The sequence below is a fragment of the Muntiacus reevesi genome, chromosome 1, assembly GCF_963930625.1.
Source record: "Muntiacus reevesi chromosome 1, mMunRee1.1, whole genome shotgun sequence".
Lineage (NCBI taxonomy): Eukaryota > Metazoa > Chordata > Mammalia > Artiodactyla > Cervidae > Muntiacus > Muntiacus reevesi.
Window position 1 is genome coordinate 209,991,814 of NC_089249.1, and position 24,635 is coordinate 210,016,448.

The 24,635-nt window shown below is 39.6% G+C and overlaps 1 protein-coding gene across 2 annotated transcripts; it reads left to right on the forward strand.

Moving 5' to 3' along the window:
* The first annotated feature begins 3,865 nt into the window (after positions 1 to 3,865).
* Positions 3,866 to 19,168, forward strand: LOX (lysyl oxidase). Of its 2 annotated transcripts, XM_065918215.1 has the most exons (7): positions 3,867 to 4,896; positions 5,243 to 5,351; positions 6,425 to 6,562; positions 8,107 to 8,263; positions 11,555 to 11,650; positions 12,017 to 12,132; positions 15,627 to 19,168. In XM_065918215.1, the coding sequence occupies exons 1-7, from the start codon at positions 4,251 to 4,253 to the stop codon at positions 15,631 to 15,633; spliced, it is 1,269 nt and encodes a 422-aa protein (XP_065774287.1). In that variant the 5' UTR covers positions 3,867 to 4,250; the 3' UTR covers positions 15,634 to 19,168. The 2 variants fall into 2 exon arrangements, with proteins under 2 accessions (XP_065774288.1, XP_065774287.1); XM_065918216.1 differs by lacking the exon at positions 15,627 to 19,168 and having other exon boundaries at positions 3,866 to 4,896; positions 12,017 to 12,136.
* The last annotated feature ends 5,467 nt before the right edge of the window (positions 19,169 to 24,635 follow it).

The window sequence follows — 24,635 nt, forward strand, 5'->3', positions numbered from 1 at the left end:
CCTGGGTTGGGAAGAACCCCTGTAGGAGGGCATGGCAACTGACCCAGTATTCCTGCCTGGAGAATCCCCATGGACAGAGGAGCCTGGTGGGGGGCAGTCCACGGGGTGGCAAAGAGTCGGACATGACGGAAAGACTAAGCACATCCTACATATGTGAATACAGTTTACAAATATCAGAACACAGCCTTATAACAATGTTCCGTTCTTAATGGGGCAGACACTGCAGTTTAAATTTTTGATATTGATATTCTATTGATAGACCCTTGAAAAATAGCGTGATTCCATCTCTCTTCCTCTTATGCTACATACTGCAGAACTGCCCACAAAAGAAGGTCTTAAGGTCAAAGTGGAATCAGTTATGGATCTTACTAAAGCTAAAAGTAAAGGTATCGATGTAGTTACAGTTGTTAATGATTATTTCAGTGATGAGTAGAAGGAACTGTTGTTTCTCCAATTTTGTGAATAATAGCTTTGTCATTGAACAGAAGGCACAATGTGTGGCTAGACTGTGTCTTGTAGCATTTGCAAATACTTTCAATCTTCCCAATGTGCAAGCCACATGTTTGTTTTCAGCTGGCTGAGTCATAAGGCAGAGAGTTTAGAGAAAGTGGAAGAGAAAGAAAATCAACTAAGCATTCATTAGGAAGTATAACAAAAGGTTTCCCCCCACTCCCACCAAGGCAGTGTCATATGTGTTTAAAAGAAAATAAAGTGTACACATTGCTATTCTAGTTGCTTTATTCTGACAGTTTTTTAAGTCTGTTGGAGTAAATTTGATAAAAAAAAAAAAGATGGACTTCATTCAGCCATAAATTTTGATGAGTTAATCAGTTGACATTCATTGAGTGCTCAGGTGTGCAAATCACCATTACAGTATACTACACTTCACGGTATCACAAGATTTGAGAAATTTGTAAATCAAATGTATATTCAATTTCGGGTAGAAAATATGTAAAAATGGAAAATGGCCATCTGCACACTCTCACACATTGAATACATCTAAAGTTGCAAAGTCCAACTAAAGGAGTTATTCAATTAAATATTAATAATCATAAAGAAAAACTATAGTGAATGAAAGAGCTGATGAATGATATGTCTAGTTGGTTTTCTTCCTCCACTGCTTGAAGTGGAGGAAGTTTCAACAAAGCTCAGTCAGCCCCACTGTGCAACTGGGTAGGGGAAGTTTCCAAAAGGAAAATACAGTTGTCGTGGCCAGAAAATTCCAGTTACATGAAAGGAACTGGAATTACTTGGATATTCACAAAAGTTCGTGGTTTTAAAAGAGGGAAAACGCTTTAGAAAGGATTTGGGTTAATCCTTGAATCCTGCATATAACTAAGAGTCAGGGAAAGTAAGTCAGCTGTCCAAAGATACACAGCTTTTAATGTAAATACCAGGATTAGAAGCTAGAGTATTCTATCCAAGATTCAGGAAAAATTTCCTACCCTTCCATTAAGGGCTACTCTGGTCTGCCACTCTCACAGTCTGAACTACGGCAGAGTTCTTCCCTCAGCGCCGTGTGGTCAAGGCCTAGTGGTTGTGGCTTCTCTTTCCTGGGGAATGAGCTCGTCCTGGGTGAGTACAGAGCATTCTCCTGATGACAGATAATTACACTCTCTCCCTTCCTGCTTCTCCTATAATTTGGCCTGTCCATCCAAATTATATACACCTGCTTCTTCTTTTTATTCCTTCTCTGCGTGGGTTTGGGGAATTGAGTAGTTCAAGTTCTGCAGTAAGTTCATAAAATGATAGAGAAGCCTCTGAACTTCATACAGAGGGATAGCATGGCTGACTTGCCATCCATGGGATTTGCCCTTGAACTTTGACCTTCATCATGTAAGTAAGACATTTGGCAACATCAGAAAGTTTCCACCTGACACCTGCTTGTGACCAAGGATGGTGTGTGGTCAGGGTCATAGCAAAATCTAGCTTGACTGAAGTGAAGTGAAGTCGCTCAGTCGTGTCTGACTCTGAGAACCCATGGACTGTAGCCTACCAGGCTCCTCCATCCATGGGATTTTCCAGGCAAGAGTACTGGAGTGGATTGCCATTTCTGTCTCTAGGAATCTTTGAACAAAACAAATCTTTGAACAAAACCTTCTTCAGCTTGACTGAGTAACAGTCCAATCGATCACCTTGAATTCAGAATCACCAGCTCTGATTAGCTAAGAGAACCATCCTACCTTCGCCTTAGTGTCAGTCAGGGCTCTTGGGTAGAAAACAATAGGAACTGACTGCCCACACTCAGCCACAAAGGAATGCAGTGGAAAAATGAAAGGAGAAGCTGAAGAATCAGGTCTTTGAAGATACTGGCCTAAAACAGTTTAAGGGTAATCTGTGTAGCAAGAACTCACAGGAACTTTCTTTACTAGCAGGAAGAGTGGGCTCCAACATTTCTGACCTCTGTGTACTGCTCAAGAGGTGAATTCTATGGAGATGGTTTGATGAGCCAAGCTTGAATCTCATGTCCACCGCTTGACGTGGTGAACTTGAAGTCCTGCACTCATATCATCAATGAAACTGGGTAGGGGGAGTTTCTAAAAGGAAAACAGTTGTTCCAACCAGAAAAAAAGTGAAGTGGATGTTGGGAAGTCAAATCAGCAGAGGTTCACGACACAACCAAAATGTGGTGGTTAAACATCAAGAGGCAGAGACCAAGAGTGATAGGTGAATATTGAAGTATATCTTGACAATGGCCCAAACAATGATGAGCCCAGTGAAAAGGTTAATAAAATCTGGTTCCAAGTCTAGTTTAAATCAAGCTGTTAATTTTTATTTTTCCTTTGAAATACTTCCAGCGATACCCAAACCCGGAGTGGCATATGAGCAACTGATCCACTAAACATCTCTTTCCAGTCAGCATGACCTACCTCCTACCCACATTTTCCTACTCATTCTCCCCTGGCCAACCTCATTCCTTTGTCTTCACCCAAATCTGAAGCCCAAGACTGTTTCTTCAGCAACTTCTTTGTTTATTTAGCTTCGAAGATCAATTAAACACCACAGGATTCTTCATTGACTTTTCAACATTTAACAAATGGTTAAGCTTTTTTTTTTTTTAATTCAAAGTCAAACCTCCTTATTAGACATACAAAGAGAAAAAATAAAAGCAGATGAAATGCTTATTTGAAACTGCCTTCTAAGTGCTTTCTGAGGCAGAATTTGCTCTAGTCCCCTTTGCTGAAACTTCCTGAGAGACACTGTGGAAATGAAAGATGGTTCTTCACTTCCAAAGTACAAATCAGGCCGGCATTTTGAAAAGACAGGTTTATTCATCACTTCAGCGTTAGCTGGCTTTTCTCCCTGTAAAATTTTACTTTTGGTTATTAAAATAGTCACTGTAGGAAATAAATTTGTAATCCATTTCTCATATTACCTACACACAGAAAAACAAAATTTGATATCTTGGGGTTTATTTGCTGAGGGCGCTTCCCATAAAAGCAAGGGGTGTGCATTGGGAAATGTGTCTGGTTAACTCCTTATGGATAAATTAGTCACAACCTTTCCTCCGCCCACCCCATCCCCCCTTTCCCGACTCGCCCCCAGCACCATCTCCACCTCCCGACTTCCCGCCTCTCCAGGGCTGGTGACCTAATAGCATTTTTCTTCATGCATATTTTGGCGTCGCCCCACGGCCTGGCTGCCTTTGCCTGTCTGAGTCTTTTGAAATTCCTGCATGTTCGCCCCAGATTAAGCCGAGTGTGTCTCAGGATGTGTGTTCCGTTTTGTTCTTTCCCCTTAACGCTCCCTGTGCAACGTGTCTGGGGGGAGGAGGACACGTCGGGGAGGGGAGGGGAGGGGAGGGGAGGGGAGGGAGGGGCAGAGGCGAGGAGCTGTCCGCCTTGCACGTTTCCAATCACATTACGTGAACAAATAGCAGAGGGGCGGCCGGGCCAGAACGGCTTGTGTAACTTTGCAAATGTGCCAGAAAGTTTAAAAATCTCTCCTCCTTCCTTCACTCCAGACACTGCCCGTTCGCCGGGGCCGCCACGCCGCTACCCGTGGCCTTCCAGAAGGACTGAGAAAGAGAAGAGAGGAGAGTGCCACGTCTCACCAGGCGCCTTTACTGGAGCGGGTCTGCAGCCCACCCTAGGCATTGCTTGGTAGGGACAGAGATACGCGGGTGCCCAGCCCGCCTCCTCGGTTGAAGAGGTCTCCCTCCCTCACGTGACTTGAGCCCCGTTTTGTTTTTTTTTCCCCCCCTCCGAGCTACGTCTTCCCGGAGTGGGGACAGTCCAGGAAAGGGAGCGATGCGCTTCGCCTGGACCGCACTCCTCGGGTCGCTGCAACTCTGCGCACTCGTGCGCTGCGCCCCGCCGGCCGCCAGCCACCGGCAGCCCCCTCGCGAACAGGCGGCGGCTCCCGGCGCCTGGCGCCAGAAGATCCAATGGGAGAACAACGGGCAGGTGTTCAGCCTGCTGAGCCTGGGCTCGCAGTACCAGCCGCAACGGCGACGGGACTCCGGCGCCACCGCCCCGGGGGCCGCCAACGCCACAGCCCCGCAGATGCGCACGCCAATCCTGCTGCTCCGCAACAACCGCACCGCGGCGGCGCGAGTGCGGACGGCCGGCCCCTCTGCAGCCGCAGCCGCAGCCGCAGCTGGCCGCCCCAGGCCCGCCGCCCGCCACTGGTTCCAAGCTGGCTACTCGACGTCTGGGGCCCAAGACGCTGGGACCTCGCGCGCTGACAACCAGACGGCACCGGGAGAGGTCCCGACGCTCAGTAACCTGCGACCGCCCAACCGCGTGGACGTGGACGGCATGGTGGGCGACGACCCGTACAACCCCTATAAGTACACCGACGACAACCCCTATTACAACTATTACGACACGTACGAAAGGCCCAGGCCTGGGAGCAGGTACCGGCCCGGATATGGCACCGGCTATTTCCAGTATGGTAAGCTCCCCCGTCTCCGCTAACTCCCGCGCACTGTTTCCCCGGCTCCGTGTCTCCCCGACGTGGCTGCCTGGGCGCGGCAGGCCTTGGTCCGTGCAGATCCCATCCCTCCCCCTGCGCCGGCGAGGCAGCCCTGGAATTTGGTGCAAACCGCGCGCGCCTGGCCCCTCCTGCTTCGTTTCCACTTTACTTTGCAGCCCCGGGCGCCCCCATTCTTCTGCTACCCGCTGCCCAACACCGCAGTCCAGCTGACTGAAGGGTGAGGAGTAAGGCACATGAGGGACCCAAAGCCAGGGTGGGGGCCGCTAAATTGTCTCACTGCTTTGCCTATCGCCTGCTGACTTAGGTCTTCCGGACCTGGTGCCTGATCCCTACTACATCCAGGCGTCCACATACGTGCAAAAGATGGCCATGTACAACCTGAGATGCGCTGCGGAGGAAAACTGCTTGGCCAGGTACCAGCGGGGATCTCCTCGGCCTAGCTCCCCCGTCTTGGTTCCAGGGGACTCCTCAGGTGCTTGGTCCTGACCACTCTTGTTCTGTGCAGACAGGGGTTGGGAAGCGGAACATAATCTCTCGGGCATGCTGACCTGCGTGGAGAATTAAAATTTGGAAGATTTCTGTGGGTTCTCTGACTTTCAAACCGTGGCATAAATCAGGGAGATTAAGCAAACCCTTAGCCTGGAGACTGGAGGTCTCCTATTCTTTTTCCAAGATCCTTAAACTTTGGAGCCAACTGTTTCCAATGACGTTCTATTAAACTACTATACCATGGAAAAAATACTGTAATGGAAGAGCTTGTTAAACCCCCCTCAGAACTTTGGGGGCCACTTTGCCAGTGTGGCACCCCTCCGTTGTATGTCATTGTTTTCTTCTTTTGTTTGAAGTCACAATTAACTTAGTTGTTTTGGCATTACTTTAGCCAGAATAAGATCAGGAGCAAGAGCTTTGTTTTTGCATTAGTCCTAAAATAAAATCTTAGCAATTTGGGGAATGGAATTCCCTGAGTTTGCTGCTGGGAAACCAGCAGAGGGAGTAAAAGATGTTTTGATAAGACACACAATTTTTTTTCAATGTAAAATAAGGTCATCGATAGTATTTGAATATATAGTCACACAAAATATTTTACAAGACACAGAGAAATGTTTATTTATTGTGTCAATTTCTTCCACTTCCTTTATAACTGTTAGGCTAAAAGAAAAGAAATCCAAGCTCATCATTTTCATTCCACTAGAGTCTTGCATCACACACCACTGCATTCCCTATGGTAGTCTTACACTAATGCCATTGCTTTAAAGAGTTACTAAATTATTTATCTTATCTGGGTATACTCTTTCAGGGTTATTTCCCCAATTTACATCTTCTTTAACTGGGTGAGAAAAAAATGTATGCAAAATGCTCTAGTCTTTTGGAACTGATAACCTTATTGGGAGAAGAGGGCAGTGAACTCTTGGAAGGTTTTGCTTGTAGTTTTGCCTTTAGTTCATATTCTGTGAAAATCATAATGTTTCTCTCTGTAAAATCACAGCACAGCATACAGGGCAGATGTCAGAGATTATGATCACAGGGTGCTGCTAAGATTTCCCCAGAGGGTAAAAAACCAAGGGACATCTGATTTCCTACCAAGTCGACCAAGATATTCCTGGGAATGGCACAGTTGTCACCAGTAAGTGATGGGACTCTTGGGTACTTTTGAGTTGCTTTTTTCACTTTACAGGTGTTTCTTTTTATGTTTTTTAAGAGTTAACTTTTTGTTTTGAACTTTTTATTTTGTAGTAGGGTATAGCCAATTAACAGTGTTGTGACAGTTTCAGGTAAATAGCGAAGGGACTCAGCCATACATACACATGTATCTATTCTCCCCCCAAAACCCCTCCTATCCAGGCTGCCATATACTATTGAGCAGAGTTCCATGTGGTATACAATAGGTCCTTGTTGGTCATCCATTTTAAATATAGCAGTATGTACATGACCATCCCAAACTCCCTAACTATCCCTTCCTCCCCTGGCAACCATAAGTTCATTTGCTAAATTATAGGTGATTCTTGATATGACAAATTCCTACACAAAGGGAGAAAATTGCTATTATTTACACTTAGAATTTCTCTATATAATTTGACATAATCAAGGAAATCTATCTTTAGGATAATACATCAGTTACTATATATTGTTATCTTTTAAATTGGAAACTCTTTTAAGCCCAGCTTATTAAAACTGTTGATAAGATCCCATCAGTCAGCTTCACTAGAATTTTATCCCAGTACAGCTAGGGCTTTCCTGGTGGTCAGTGGTAAAGAATCTAGCTGCAGTGCAGGAGACATGGGCTGAACCCCTGGGTTGTGAAGATCCTCTGGAGAAGGAAATGGCAACCCACTCCAGTATTCTTGCTTGGGAAATCCCATGGACAGAGGAGCCTGGCGGGTTGCAGTGCATGGTGTCGCAAAGAGTTGGGCACGTCTTAGCAACTTCACCACCACCACCAATTCTACAGTATGACTTGGTAACTTGCTTCAGTGTTCATTGCCAGGAAATCCTGTTTTATGTTCTTAAAATTTCTACAGTTTGAGCCATTACTTTTTGTCCTTTTCTTATGTGAGAAAATGAACAGTTCAGCACCTTCACTTAAATGAAATGAAAAAAAAAATAAATGTGAGCAACTACTTTGCTGATAAAGTAGATTTATAAATAAAAGTTTATACTAGTTAAATAAGAATGGTGGATAAAACATTTTTTTTATTTCTCCTTTGCATTTTAGTATGGATTAAAATGTGAGAGAATACAGTTTTTAAAAATTTCACAGAAACCTCCCAAGAGAAAAGTGCTCTTCTCTTTTGGAATGAAACATCAGTAGTAGCAGCCAAAGAAGATATACTAGAGAACAGATGACAAGTTTCACTTAAACAAAGATAATTTACTATCTATCTCTGTTTTAATCTTCAAAGATGAAACAGGGTGAAGTAAAAAAGCAGAATACTCAAAATAAGTCTTTTTTTCCTCATACCAAAGTTAAAGCCTTACCATTTTGATATATTTTTGTCCTGGAAAAAAAAAATCTAGCAGGAATCTAGCTTTAAGAAGGTCAACTTGATCCTGATTTTGATGCGAAAACAAATGTGGGAAGAGTGGAGGCGGGGGCGGGGGGCCATCTAGAATCCTCACTGCTGTCTCTGTATGTTACTGACTGCTGTGTCTGTGTCCTGTGGACATTAGACATTACCACAGCATGGATGAATTCAGCCACTATGACCTGCTTGATGCCAGCACCCAGAGGAGAGTGGCTGAGGGCCACAAAGCGAGTTTCTGTCTTGAGGACACATCGTGTGACTACGGCTACCACAGGCGATTTGCATGTACTGCACACACACAGGTAGGATGGCAACCTGGGATCAGGAACCCACACGCTTCAGAGAGAAAAGAGCCATCTATTTTCTTTCCTCCTGCCCATCTTTGTGAAAAACTATTTTGCTCAGGGGGTCATCTAGTCCAAGTGGTAAATTATTGGGAAAAGGAAAGTGATGGCTCAATGATCCAAATTACTTTTAAAAAGCATTCCATCATCACAGAAGGTCAAGGTGCGTACTTGCTGTGTTCCACAATGAAGAGCAGTAGTCTATAATCTGAAAAGATCAGAAAGGTTTCCCATTTTTGCACTCATCCTGTATTCTTTGACTCAACCGGTAAATAACTGTAGAAGAGAAATGTTTTGTCGCCTGCAAAACTATCTCTCCATCTGAGCTAAAAATAGAATGGTGGTTGGGGTTAGCAAAAGGACAGAAATAAGTTTCTTAAAAAGCACTTAAAAAAAGTTTCTTTTAATCATGCAGAGAAGAGCAGGACAGTTTCTTTCTCCATGCATATATATTTAAACTTACGGTATAATTGATGTCAGATGTCCTTTGGATGGATTTTTAAAAATAGTGCTGTCCTAAGCAGTTTGTATGTCTTATAATGGGAAAATGTGTGTCAGTTAAAAGCTGCGCCAGTATTTCCATAAGAAACCCTAATTTGTAAAAGGACATTATAATTTTACTCCAGCAGAAATCTTGGCAGGGAGTAGTGAATATACGTAACTCAGGGCACAAGGATCAGCAGCTGGCATCTTGGGAAGCAAATTCGAGGGCTGTGGCAGGAAGCTTTCTGGTGACCTAAATATGATCATTGCTTCTTTCTCTGGGCTTAAAACATCATAGCAATTGGAAGGCAAAAGGTTCAGTTCTTCTCACCCTGGGGCAGCGCTTACGCTACGAAAAAGAAGATGTGACCTCACATCACACGTGTGTTTGTGTAGAGGTTCCCTTTTCACACAGTGAGCCCCAAGTCCCATAGCACCTGCCGGCGCAGGGTACCTCGAGTTTACTCTCTTCACTTAGAAGAAGAGGCACTCTGAACAGCTCAGTGCTGAAATATTTGAATCTAAGACTGTAGGCATTTATAGCATGTGAATCCCCCAACTCCTTGGTGGCCGACCCTACTACATGTTATGTGGTAGCTTTCTTATTAATTATCCTCCATTTATATCCTGTTTAACCACATTCACTATCTTGAACGTGGGCTTCCTTTAAAGGGAAAAAAAATTCTCACAAAGCCCCACTGTTGGCTTAGTTATATAATAATCCTTTTAAATGTATCCAAATATAAAACTAGATATAACTTCTTTATATTTATACTCTCAGATAAATTCTTGGGCTTCCCTTCTCTCAGTTGGTAAAGTATCCGCCTGTAATGTGGGAGACCTGGGTTTGATCAGGTCTTGATCCCTGAGTTGAGAAGATCCCCTGCAGAAGGGAAAGGCTATCCACTCCAGTATTCTGGACTGGAGAATTCCATGGACTGTATAATCCATGGGGTTGCGAAGAATTTGCATATTAAATATATATGGAGCTAGAAATTACATTCACCTCATTCATTTATGTAATAGCTACGTTTGGCTAAAACCAAACAGTTAATTTATATAGTCTTGGCTGTGGTTCTTCATTTTTTAAGTTTTTAAAGTTTGAATACAGGAAATGCCTGTTTGCTTACTGCCGTGAAAAACACCTTTTTTTTGTTTGCCAGTTCAAATAATCAAAACTTATACTTAAATTCTGTCATCTGAGTAAGGTAGAGTGCCAATATCAGCATTCTTTAAAGTGCTCTTGTTCACTTGAAGGTAAGATAAGCAGGTATCTAATTCAGTGAATCCCTTACAGCGCCATGAAGGTGCTACTAGTAGTAGAAGTAGCAACAATCATAGCTAACACTGAGTATATACTCTGTGCCAGAATAAGAATTATGTGCTGGAAACCAGAAACTGAAGATTCTTCACAATATATTGACTACTCAGCATAAGGTTACTGAATGATTACAGGTTGGTATGGACCAGCAGGGGAAAACAGTTCTCACTGCAGCGGCACAGGTCCTTTCTGGGTTTGCCGGTCTGTGCTATTGTGTGCCGGATGAGAACACAGTGCTCCCCCGTTCCTCCCGCATCGAGCCACAGGCAAACCAGCACGGGTACAGCATGTTCCAGATGATTCTGCCCTCTCTCTGGAGGCCAAGGTGGTCTTAAGCACCAAACAATACTGAGTTTAAATGACTGCAGCCTATTCTTTTAAATTTACTTTGATTAGTATTAGAATGAAAATACAACATTGAAAACTTTTGATAAAGAACCAGTGGAAACAAGAATATACCTATGGATTCCAATTTGAGCAAATTTCTCCAGACTAACTTGCTGGAGGGCAAGGACCATATCAGTGGTGTTTTTCTCCTCTCAGCCGCTAGAAGGCACTCATTTACTTCTGAAGTATCTGAGCAAGTAGAGTTGACGTGGCATTCATCCCTTTAACACAACAACAAAATATTCAGTGATGATGTGAGAAAGATTACAGCGTGGTGGTTACAAACAGGGATCCTGGACCCCAAATGCCTAAACTCAAAACCAGCTCAGCCACTTACCAGCTGTTTATTCTTGTATGAGCTATTTGACCTTAAACAGCCTTAGTTTCTTCATTCATAAAATGCATTAATACTACCTCCTCCCTTGTGTAGTTGTGAGAATTAAATTTGTATATATATAACATGCTTAAAATTGCTCCTGGCACATAATACATACTTCATAAGTGTTAACTATTCAAAAATGCAATAAGATTCCATACTTAAGGAGCTTACAATGTCTAGTAGATTGATTCTTATATAGGATGATTTTAATATAGAGAATAGAAGGATAAATAGCATAAAATGTATACACAAACTGAGTATCATGGGCTTTCAGAGTATAGGAAGGTAATTTCCAAGAACAGAAATTGGAGAGAGTTCCATTGATAACAAGACATTTGAGCTAAATTGATTATTATGTGGCCTTTATTCCTGAACTGGTAATATTCAAGGATTTTGGTGGAGGCCTATTTTGTCACTTAAGATTGTATTTATCACTAGTGATTTATTACACTTTTAAGCGAGATGTACTACTACTTATATTAGTCCTGTATTTTTTTTAGCTGGAGGTGCTATAAGGCTGAGTAATATATACTTCTCAAAGGAGATGCAATATAAGTATAGTTTTATGTCAAACTCTTGTAAGTACTAATTAAAATTTAATTTGCAAATAATAAGCATATTCTTTAGCACATTCTAACCATATACCATCCTTTTAATTTTTGAATTTTATTTGTTTCAGGGCTTGAGTCCTGGCTGCTATGATACCTATAATGCAGACATAGACTGCCAGTGGATTGATATCACTGATGTCAAACCTGGAAACTATATTCTCAAGGTAGAGAACTTTTACTATATACCCATAATGTATTTCAACTGTAACTTGGTGGGCTTGTTCTCTGGAGTCAAATGTTAAATATTCATGGTCCTGCAAGCAATTATACATCTTCTACAACTACTTCTAAACCAACCTAGATATATTTTAAAAATTCTTATTTGAAAAACCTTTATGGAAAAAGATACAGCCTCCTTCAAAAACTTCTCCAGAGTTGAACCACATGCCTAACTTACATCCTTTTCCTTGCCTGATTTAGTTGAATTATGCTGCCTCTATTTTAGCCTCCATCCTGGAAAGACGAAAAAAATTAACCAGTAAACACTGCTGATGAAATCTGAAACACAGATGATGTTTTTTTTTGCCTAGGTCAGTGTGAATCCCAGCTATCTGGTGCCTGAGTCGGACTATTCCAACAATGTTGTCCGCTGTGAAATTCGCTACACAGGACATCACGCGTATGCCTCGGGCTGCACAATTTCACCGTGAGTCCCATTTGCCTAGCTAAGTAATTCTCTTGACGATGAATTTTAGTTCACTGGTAGGCATTTTACACGTACATCTGTTTTCACTACTACTGCAGCTTCCTTGTAAAATAGGTCAAAGATAGAAAGTGATAGTCTGCACTATCAATATAATTGGAGCCGATCCTTTTTTGATAATGCTAGGAAACAGAGTCACAGATTTGATCCCTGGAAGATCCCCTGGAGAGGGAAATGGCACCCCATTCCAGTATTCTTGACTGGGAGATCCCATGGACAGAGGAGCCTGGTGAGCTATATAGTCCATGGGATTATAGAAGAGAGAGATACAACCCAGGGACTAAACAAAAACAACAAGAGAATGGAGGAGGAGATATGCTCAGGTTTTTAATCACCCTGAAACTTGGCTTTTAAGACAAGACACAGAACACATTTATTTACCCACAAAGCCTGTGTTGCAGCTGAATCTGTAAAATATGTAGTATGCAGTGTGGGTGACCTTGTGAGAGCCCAAAGACTTGAGTTTCTGGCTTCTTCCTCATAGTCCATGATGGAGCCCTGAAAAAATTCCTAGAGTTCTTCAAAATACATTTTGAAAGTCACTGTCTTAAAGTACACAACTGAAGAGGTCAGACCACCTGTTCTGTAGAAGTCAAGATTCCACATATTTGAGTTCTTCAAACATAAGTAATAGGGAAATACTTTGCAAAAGAAGGGCTGTGTGGAGATGCCTTCATAATTTTTCTAGTCCGTGGAGATGCCTTCATAATTTTTCTAGTCCTAAAGCCCTTCTTTGGATGAAATTTTAGAAGGAGTACCAGCAGTTATTACAGACGTGGTGCTTTGATGAGAGTAATTAAAGAAAGGTGCAGCTTTACCTCCTTGTGTCTCTGTCGCACCCTGACCCGTGGCACTGCCTGCCCTAGTGATGCTGCGTTATAGATTCTGACTACATACGCCACCTGGGAGGGCTGCCTTCCCAACAATAAGAATACCACGAGAGTGATACTAAACACAAGCCAGGTTTGCTGTGATGTGAGAGAGGCATGAGTTAGTAGAAAGGTGTCTGACAGAACCACACTGGAAACTTAATAGAAATTTTTCCCTGTTACACAAACCAGGGCCATGATCACTGCACATGAACCTGTAGCTTGTAGGCTTTCTGAACTCCACGGGAACCTATCTGGCTGTGCACATTTTGCCAACTACTAGGGGGCTAGTAGCCAGGGGAAAGGTGGAGCTTAAGGCAGCCCATGCTGGGCACTGTGGACTGGGCTACATTCACCTTGGAGAGGAGCCTTTTCCTTATTTCCATGAAGGAGCAAAGCCTGTGTTTTTTAAGTGTCATCATAGCATTAGAGACATATGTAGTCTACGAAAAACAAAGGCGTAGGACTGAAAGAAGATTATCAAATAAATTCTTCTGAACATGCCTGGAATACAGAAAACTGGCTGGGTTTATGGCCTTACAGTATAACTGAAAATCCCCAGAAAAGGAATACAACTTAATTTAAAATTATTAATTTCTCTCAATTTTTATAATTCCATCATTTATTCACTCCTTATTTGTTCACTGGCACTTTAATTTTTGATACAATATTTAAATTCTTTGGGGGGGGTGCTAAAATAAAATGCATTAGAAACAGGAGGACCTCTGCAATGATAAGCTAAGTGACTCTCAGGTACAACTGCTGACGTCCTATGAGGAAAAAGTCTGAGAGGTGATTCTATTGTTGTATAGGAAGTGACTTGCTTGTTTATCATCAGTAGAATCCATTGGGTTGGATATTAACAGACATTTAGAGCAAATAAAAACTGTTAATCTGCTCCAGGAGAGAGTTTCTTTCTTTTTTTTAAAATTTTAACCAGTTGTCACTGACTGTAAATTGTAAGAGTGGTTGATGAAAAACTTTAATCACCAATACAGATCAGATGAAAATATGCAAAAGTGAAAGGACCCATAGGTAGTGATTTGCAATTAAATAACAATCTCATACATATCTATGAGTGAAAAATAATGGGAGAAGTACAAAAACCTTGACTTAAACCCCTACCTTCAGGAGAATGATGCTCGCCTCTTATATTTTGACTCTCAGTTCCACCTCCCTTGATAGGGATCAGAGTTCAGGGGAAGGAGAAATTTTCTCTGGCTGTGGCTTTAGGACAGCACATGAATTGGGCCTTGAGGGCTGAGGAGGACCATAAGGAGGGCCATGCTAGGAGAAGTCAACATCACTCGCAACTACATGGCAAGAAGAAACTGCAGGGCCTGTTTGGAAAAGCAAGTTAGCCTGGCTAAGGCATGAATTTCATGGGCAAAAAGAATGGAAAAGTTGGGACGAGATCAAAGTGAGCACTGAAGAGCAAGCTGAAAAGTCTGAACTTCATCCTGGTGACCATGGGGAGTCCCTGAGGTTTCCTGAGCAAGGTGTGTATCTTGCCTAAAGCCACGTGGTCGCTCAGTGACTCTCTAAGCAGCAGTGTGTGTGATTCCCTTGGTCATGTCATTGTAATTAAAAAAAAACCTCTTAAAGACATATCATCTCTTAGTTCACTGGTTGTTTTTCAGGCTAATCAAATATCTGAGAGCGTGTCTGACTCTTTTCGACCCCGTGGATTGTAGCCCACCAGGCTCCTTTGTCCATCGGATTTCCCAGGCAAAAATACTGGAGTGGGTTGCCATTTCCTTCTCCAGCGGATCTTCCTGACCTAGAAACTGAACCTGGGTCTCCTGCAATGCAGGCAGATTCTTTACCATCTGAGCCACTAGGTATCGGTGTGTAAAAACACCCAGTAAGAAAGTGTGTGCCTTGGGTGTATCCCCTCTCTCATTTTCCTTACTGTAAACCCAATGAATGACCCTGGTGACTCTGTGGCCCAGTTCAGTTCTAAGATACCATCATTAAGTTCTTTTTTCACAGAAACTACTTGGGAATAAATTCACAGAAATTATTTGGAAACTGATGGTTTATAATCTGGACTAAGTGATTCTTATTTCATGTACACAGGGATCTGTGATCACAATATAAACACAGTATTTGATACTGGCTTTGACCCAGTCTTGGCCTATTAGTGTAACATTCTACATCCAGAACCTTGCTGGGAAACCACCAATGCAGGACAGTATGGAGGTCATGAACCTGCTTTTCGCTGGGCCTGCCACACTAGCTGCTAAGAGTGAACGCACTTGGCCGGACCTGGTGGTCCTGTAAGCCCTGCCTTACTCTTACATGTTTCAGAGTGTGTTCCTTTTAACTCTAAACATCAAGTGTGTAGGTATCAGGCATAAACTTTCTCCTATTGACACAGTCACTATCTTTAAATCATGTATTAAATAATGTATTAATGGATAATTTCAGAAGGTGACTGTTGCATAGGTGGAAGGAAATTGTCATATATATATATGTTTTTTTAAAGGTGACTTTAAACTTGTCTACTATACTCGTTCAGAGTATTATCAGGTTAATAACTTGTTTTATTTTGTTTTCTTAATCTAGGTATTAGAAAGCAAGCCAAAACTCCCAAAGGATATATCAGTGCCTGGTGTTCTGAAGTGGAAAAAAAATAGATTAACTTCAGTAGGATTTATGTATTTTGAAAGACAGAACAGAAAACAACAAAAGAATTTTTGTTTGGACTGTTTTATAACAAAGCACATAACTGGATTTTAAACATTTCAATCGGCATTATTTGGGAAATTTTTAATATTATTATTCACATTACTTTGTGAACTAACACAGTGTCTCACCTCTGTAATTGCACACTTGGCTCTTTCAGAGAAATCCAAATTTCTTATGCTTCTTCTGAAATTATAGTGCAAAAGGAAAAAAAAAAAAATCGAGGAATGAGTCAAAATTATTTTAAACTGAGAATTTTCTCAAGTTCTAAAACTTTAGTGAACCGTAATAATAACTGGCTTATATATGTCCTAGCATAGATCACTTTAGAAATGAAGCTCCTACTGTTTAAATAGATATGGACACATTTGGTGCTGAGGGAGGAACAAACAGGTTACCCTTGGTGTCAAGAAATGTTACTATATAGCAGAGAAATGGCAATACATGTATTCAGATAGTTACATCCCTATATAAAATTTGTTTACATTTAAAAAATTAGTAGATAAACTCCTTTCTTTCTGTCAAGTGTACAAGTTCATTCTGACTTAAGTCAGCTTTTGTTTTGGAACAAATTAAGTAATTGACCTGCCCAACTTGTGTCTGACATTTGTTGATGCGCCCCTCTATTCTTTAATTTTACTATGGGCAGAGACCTTTTCAGTGACATTCCTAAAATTACTGTTTTGGGGATCTGCTATACATAGGACAACTGTATCAATGGGAAGTCGTTCTGATGATAGATGTGATACATTCAAAGATAGTATGCATTTTAGTATCTTTAACTATTAGCCAAAAAAATTTCCTTGCTGATACAAAAATCATACAGAAAAGTCCCCCAGACCACAATTGTCTCTAAAATACTTAGAAATATTAGTGAGAAACTTAGATTTTCAACTTTTCTACACTTTTTAAAATTATCAGCTTTAAAAAGAGTAAGACTAACAATTTTTAAATTATCCAGAATAGATGACATAATGTATATGGATACATGAACATTATCGTAGGTCATCTAGGAATTAGTCATACCTGATTTTTGTGTGTGTATCTGAAATATAATACAAACTAGCAAAGCACATAGTATTACATACTTGAGATGTTGGTGAATAAGGGGGAAAAAAAAGAACAGCTTTCTGCAAAACCAAAGTGTGTTGCATAATGAGACAGCTGTGATTTTATTTTAAACTGTGAAACCATGTGCCACATCATAATTTTGAGAATTTCTTTTATTCCTAGATTCAAAAGATGCAGAAAGAGATCAAATTATACTTTTTAAGTTAGTGGTGCTGAAGCAGAAGTTTTCCTCTCTTAACCAGTATTAAAATCTCAAGCAAGGTATTTCCAGTGCCAAGACACATTAGGTAGAATTTAAAAATGAGTGGCATCCCTATATTGTGTCATACAGTTGTAAAGTTAGCACCAACTACCAACCATTCTTCACTCACTGAGTGCTTTGCACTGTAAGAAGGGCTAGAGGTGGGCAGTCATCAGGGGAGATAGAGCGGGCTGCAGGAGCCTCATCTGCCAGGCACACACTTACCATGAGACAATACAGACAGCTTGATAGAGACCCAGAATTTCCATTGAGCTAGTATCTGAGCTATGGAATAGCTTCTTTGATGTACCTCTTTGCCTTCGATCGCTTTTAGTTTTAAGATTGTAGAATGATCCTTTAAAATTATAATCTTTTCTAATAGAGATATTTTAATATACTTGCTTTTTTTAAAAAACAAAAACTACTGTCAGTATTAATACTGAGCCAGACTGGCATCTACAGATTTAAGACCTATCATTTCATCAAGATTCTTACCCCTATACTAAAAGCTAGCTAATATCATGGCCTTTAGATACATATGAGAAGATGTGTTTACTATCATTCCATGGGCCTTCCATCTGTGTGTAAATCCATCATCATTTGAGGGCCTAAAATATACTAGGGACTAACATGCTAGGCATTAGGATATGAAAAAGGCTGTCCCTAACCTCATTAAGTATTCAAAATGTCATTATTACTCATTAGGTTCAGCTTATCTCATTTTTAACATCATAAGTACATGTCTAAAAATTTTCTATTTTAAGCACTATTGTTTTTCATGACCATATTTTATTAAAAAATAAGTTTAAAATGAATACATATATGCATGTATGTGTTACTAATAATTAAAACTATGTTTCCAATCCCTGAAATCTCTGCCTTTTAAATATAACACATACTATTTCATTGATTTTGGAAAAAAAAATTCAATCAAAAGGTTAAAGATTCTCACTTATTCCTTATATAAATATTCCTCCCCACCCCTAATCACTCCTAAACAGTCCCAAATAACTCACAAATATTAATTTAACACTCAGTATTTTTGAACCTCAAAGAATCTCTTCTCTGAATAACCACCAAAACTCACAGATAATGATTAGTTGGTAAAATGCATCCTTTAATAAAAAACATAATTCAGCCTTACCAAACTCTAAATCAAAAAATCTTTTAAATAGGAAGTAGAAATGTAACAGAATTTTGAGTACTGAAAAGAGACTGGTTTTCAAACACAGACTGTGAAAAAATAGGAAGATAACTTAGTGAGTCTTCCATATGCCATATTAGTGGCCTCATAATTCAGACCACAGTTTGTATTAGAGATGTCTTGCCTTCTAAGGCTAGGGTTCAGTCTCACATAACTTGCCTATTTCCAGGACATCTTTATATTTTTACATAATGACATTCACAATTGCTAATTATTTACTAGACATTGTTTTTAATAATGAAGAACAAATTTTTTTTTCCTTGACCTCATAAGAGATCATCACACTCATAATCTTCTCAATATTCAGACTGTAGAGAAAATGCAGTTCACTAAAATCATGGTACTAAGAATTTCTCTTTACCAAATTATGTTAAAATACTGAACTTCTGATCAGAAGACATTTTGTTTTAAAAATAACTTATTTTGATACTAACAGTATAATTAATAAGTAAAACTACCCTTTTCTATATTTTTATGTTTAGAATTCATACCACAATCAATAGCCACATTTCATTCCCAGCTACCAAAAGTCTTGGGCCACTTTTGAATACTTAAAGCATGTCATTTATCCTTCTAATCAAAATGGTGCTGAATTATTTCAACTTGAATGTAAAATGTGTTGTCTTAGCTCACAGGATATAAACATTTAATATATAACTGCTTGCTATGAACTAAGTAACATGTGATTTGGTATTGTAATGTTTTTAATGAAGTTTTAGTTTCTTCCAAATTTTTCAGCAATACTAGTTGTAAAACATTTTTAACTTTTTTTTGAAGAGCTCTTATTTTAAATGCCCAGACACTGGCTTTATAATCTTCTTTACACTCTCACATTCTTTTATTATATGCCTATACTATGATTGCAAGATTATGTCAAAATGCCTTGAATAAATAATTTCAAGTGTCTAGAGTGGTCATTTGTTGTTACATATAAATAAATGATATGAATTTCACTTAGATTAAGATCTTAAAGCCATGTGTATGGTTGGTGATTTTGCTTAATTGCCTTTTATATTAACAAACTCTTTATCAAGCTCACACGACTTGAAACTTGTCTATGATGGATAAAAATCTAGCGGATGTTTTAAAAAGAAACTATCATACCTGAACAGATTCTAACTTTTGTCATCATTACCAACTACTTCCAAAGATGCGGAACAGGCACAGAAAGAATACCTGCCCTGTTTTGATCCGCATTTCTTAGAAATACTCATGAGCATATGTGCACCCAGGGGACACATCTGGCTCAAGATACAAATTATCTATATGAAGAGAAACACTGCTGTCACAGTAATCCTTATTTAAATGTGTACCAGATTAACCTGAAGCTAGTGGTGTTCTTGCCTGGAGAATCCCAGGGACGGGGGAGCCTGGTGGGCTGCCGTCTATGGGGTCGCACAGAGTCGGACACGACTGAAGCAACTTAGCAGCAGCAGCAGTAGCCTAAGAAGACAAACAGGCCCCAAACTGTGGGCAAGTGTTTTGGGAGAACAGTAATTAATCCACAAACAATTTACCTTTAAGGAGCCCTTGCGGGTAAAACAGACGCGGGCTTGTGGCTGGCAGTTTTCAGACTTGACAGGAGTAGGGCATTGGCGACACTTGACACCACCGGCTTCCTGCTTTCCTCAGTGGCTCCAGGGAAGGGACAATGTAAAAGATGATTACTCTGGGCTCAGCAGCGCTCGTTGTTTCAAGCACTGTTCATTATTATTAGTTCATCAATCAAAGATACATTCTAAGTAGTCACAGTCCCTCTAGAGTGGGTACAATTCAATGGCAGAAAAGGTGGGGAATGAAAACCTCAGAGGAAAGCACAGCAAAATACTAGTGTTCTGGAAGAACTGCAGCTGTAATGAGAGGGTTGGGTGACAGTAACAGTAGTCAGCTGTACCCCTCCCTCTTGCAGTATTATCTTAGTGTTTTCACCATTCTTTTTAATCCATGATACAGAAAAATTTACACGTGGTTGATGCTGGGGTGAGGCAAGAGTGGCGCAACTCATCCCTGACGTTTCTGCACCTGAGTCCAAGAGCATCAGCAACTGGGTTAAATTTGCTTTGCAGATGAGAGATCTGAGGGGATGAAGTAAGAGGAATGGGATGGAAAACACATCCATGGTGCAACTTCTTCACTAATTTAGGCAACTAGTTCTCTGGGAAAGGACCTACAATGTCAAGATTTTCTCCAAGGCCCAGGCTGACCAGAGATGACTTTTCGTCCACAGGGAGTTATCCTGTTACTCTTTCAGAGTTTGAGAAGGTTTATCAGCAGCTAAGCATACAAAGCCTTATTTTCCACCCCTTGCTCCCCAATTTTCTAAAAGGAATACTTCTGAGTATTAGAAACATGGAAAAAAAAGGTCATCCTTCTTTTTCTCTTTCATGTACAGGATTCTACAATTTAGCAACAGGTGGTCCTATGGGATTTTTTTCTCTTTTGATGATCAATAAGAGGCCAATAAGAGTGTTTTAACCTCAAATAGTGGTCTCATTTGAATGTGCTTAGAAAAACATCTTAGGGTTAAGAGTTTGCCTTATCAGAATATTCTAGATTTTCATTCAAAATCAATACTTCCATTATGAAGTTATTTAAAGTTGGTTGTCATCAATAAATAGTATTCATTTCACTGCAGTGAAATTAAGGTAACAGCTCCTTAATAGCATCAAATATCTAGTTAGCATTCGAATTTCACCAATTGTCTTAAAAATTTTTTTTAAAGTTGATTTGTTTGATTCAGGATTAAACAAGGACACACTAACTTAGTTATTTTGTGTTTTAAGTCTCTTTAAAATTTATATATTTCCCTTTTATCATTTTTTCTTTGTCTTGCTATTAAAGTGTGTGTGTTTTTTTTTTTTTTTAATAGAACACCTATTATCCCATAGAATTTTCCACATTCTAGATTTTGAAGACTGGATTCTGGTGGTGTCATTTAATATTAACACATTCTTCTGTTCCTTGTATTTCCAATGAAAAGTCAAATTTGGAGGCTTGACCAGATGTAGGTTAGGTTTGATTTGGGGGAGCAACAAGACATGATGGTGGTGCATCCTTCATAACTGCATCATATGAGGAAGCCCAGGATGTCTCTACCATCTATCTTTTTGTGATGTTAAAAATGATTAGTGGGCTCAGCGTTGTCAGTCTGATACAGCCACTACAGAAATCCCCAACAGATTCTTACCTACTCATTTTAGCAGTCATTGATGATCATTGCTAGATCCATTATTAAATTTCCATATTAGGTGATTTTCTAAAAAAAAAAAAGGAACTGTTGAGTATTCCATAATGGTATACACGCTTTTTAATTTGAACTGAGCTGTTTATTTCATTAATGCACTTCACTAAATTAAATAACATTTAACATGAAACTTGATAACTGATCTTTATTTCTCCTCCGTTTAGTAATCTGAGCTAGTTCTGGAACCTTATAAAAGACATTCAAGGTGCTGTGCTATTGCACAAGAAAAGCCAAAACATTGTTTTTGGAGCTGTTTTTCCCATGTGTGTGTATATTTTTCTCTCATTATTGTTAAAGGTAATTTTAACCTTATACAGATGATCTGTTGATTTGAAATATCATGGGAAAACTTTGACCTAGAACATTTTCAAAGAGGTTAGTTACTGGAAATACAAAAAAGCTAAGGATACTTGGCAAGGTGGTTATATTACATGCTTCAAATCTCTACACAAGTACGTAACTTTCTCCATCCTCAGATTTTTCAATTTCCAATTGAGTTTCTCAGTTTCCTGTAAACTAAACTTCAACAACCATAAATGACATTCAAGGCCTTCCTTTAGCCTTAATTCTCCACTTCATCAGTTTCACATCTACCACTTTTCTGCATTCTCTTCTCTAGCTACACTAGACAACTGACTATTCCCCTTACTCCTCCTGTCTCTCCAGGAGTCAAGTACTTCCTGGGGTACACATGGGGAGTTTCTCTCTTAAGGTGTTTTGTTTCTTTTTTAAAATAGATTCACATATATTCATGCTCTTTTACTAGACTTGTAGAGGACAGCTACTCTTTCTTGGCTAACACCATGTCTTTCTACTATTTAAGAGATATTAGTACCTTGATTTCCTTTGGGGGGGAATACTTTGCCCACATTGCATTGCTAACCACGATATCCTACACCAAGCAGGACACAGCTCCAGATCCCATGTTAAATGAATTAAAGGACACCTTCTCCCTAAAATGTTAACTGTCAGCAAAGTGACTAAAAGATTGACAATATTTACAAATGATTAATCGGCAGTCAGATGAGTTTCTCAAGAACTAATATTATTATTTACTGAGTGCATGCCAAAGAACCCTATATACTAGGTATGCAACCCATGTAGTATTTATTCTGTTGTTTTCAGGGTTTTTCTCACTTTTGTTTTCTCACTTAGCCTCAATTGGTCATTTCTCTACTCCCAGTTCATATTCACTTAGGAACAAACATTCAAAAAAACCTTACCCCTAAAGTGCCTGATGAGTTCTTACAGCCGTACTTGTAGGGTTGTTTTCTCTGGCCTCAAATAAAACAGGAACTGGAAAAGAAAGAGAAAAGTAGAGTAGGAATTTAAACTGATAAGGAAGATGGTTAGAAAGAGGAAGGTCAAGAATTTTGAGAATTTTGGGAAGCAGAATGAAAGGTTTTCTGATTTTTTATCAACAGGTAACTTGTCACTGGGGCTTCCCCAGTGGCTCAGATGGTAAAGAATCTGCCTGCCAATGCAGGAGAGCCAGGTTCGATCCTCGTGTCAGGAAAATCCCCTGGAGAGGGGAATGGCAACCTACTCCAGTATTCTTGTCTGGAGAATCCCAGTGGCGGAGGGCTACAGTCCATGAGGTTGCAAAGAGCTGGATACAACTGAGTGACTAAGCACATACGCAACCTCTCATTCAACAGTCCTGGACACTTGTGGATCCTCCTGGAGAAAGGGGTGAGGGAATTGGGATACCTTACACGAAGATGAGGATAAAAAACAAACAAACAACATCCTTACTGTAACCACAATAAAATTGGAATAAAATGAATGGGACATACCACTATAAATGAGGCAGAGGTAGAACTGATTTTAATTTTATTTCTTCCTTTCCATTTCTAACTGTACTGGCTTCAACTTTTAAAACAATGTCAAGTGAAAATATAGCAATAGTATAATGAGAGCCATCCTTGTTATGATTCTAACTTCCAATATTTCTCCATTAAATGCAATATTGATTATTAGTGTAAGATACCCATTTTTATGCTGAGAAATTAAACATCTATTAGATTTTTAAGTACTTTGTTTAGAAAAGGACAGATTAAAAAAACCGAAAGAGGAAAGCAGGGTAGGAATTCAAACTGATAAAGATGATGATTAAAAAAGGAAGGACAAGAATTTTCAGATTGTATACATAGCACTTACAGACCTCACAAAGTTGATAGGGCTTATAAATTTCTCTTTTATCACAGGTGGTACCTACGATTTAAAAAAAATCAGAACTAGTTCACACTTATTTCAGACTTGAGCTAAATTTGTTATTGTTGGTGTATGTAAAGACTGTGAACTTCTGTCCATAATAGAGCTAAGCTAAACAAAGAATATTCATATCATGTTTATTTTAAAAATAAACACAAATAACACTCCGCCATTCACTGATCCTCTAAGTTTTGGCCATCTTTACTGAAAAACATCCTTTTAATTATATTCGGAAAACAGCATGGAGAATGACTTTCTTTCACAACCAGTTTTCCCTTGAGGGAAAACACATGTTCAAGTACAAACAACATCCCAGTTTCCGACTTAAAGCTACTTAATTTCTGCACAATGATGTCACATTTAAGACGACTGAGCTTGCTCCTGTTCATATCATTTCTTCTGCAGTTCCACATTTTAGGCCCATCCATGGAAAGAGACTCATCATTTTATATAACTACAGAACAACAATGAGAACACACTTGAAATACAAATACCTTCCAGGTTACAAAAAATTTCTAAAAGGAATCAAAATTAATATCCCAAGACAATTTTTTAAAATAAAACTTACAAGCTGATTTTAAAATCTGTTGCTAGAGAAAAGACATAAGACTTGCTAAGAAAATTCTGAGGAAAAAAAAACTTAAGTAAAAACAGTTACTCAGTGTCTAAATAAATTACAAGGCTATAATAATTTAAAATACAGTATTTGGTCAGAGAAACAGATAAGCAGCAAAGAGAGTAAGTCTAGGAACAATGGAGTGATTATTAATATACAGTGACATTTCAAATCAGTAGAGGACAGACAACCCAACTATTCAAAAAAGGCATTAGAACAATATGCATTTTGGAAAAATTAGAATAGTAAGATACCAACCACACATATGTTTTAGAATAATTCTTAGCTGTAGTAACAGC

What these genes read in the sequence shown, in the direction of transcription:
- LOX (XM_065918215.1), top strand. Translation starts at nt 4,251, where the DNA reads ATGCGCTTCGCCTGGACCGCACTCCTCGGGTCGCTGCAACTCTGCGCA. An exon ending in CACCGGCTATTTCCAGTATG is followed by an intron (nt 4,897 to 5,242) that starts GTAAGCTCCCCC and finishes CTGCTGACTTAG; the next exon opens with GTCTTCCGGACCTGGTGCCT. An exon ending in GAGGAAAACTGCTTGGCCAG is followed by an intron (nt 5,352 to 6,424) that starts GTACCAGCGGGG and finishes GTAAAATCACAG; the next exon opens with CACAGCATACAGGGCAGATG.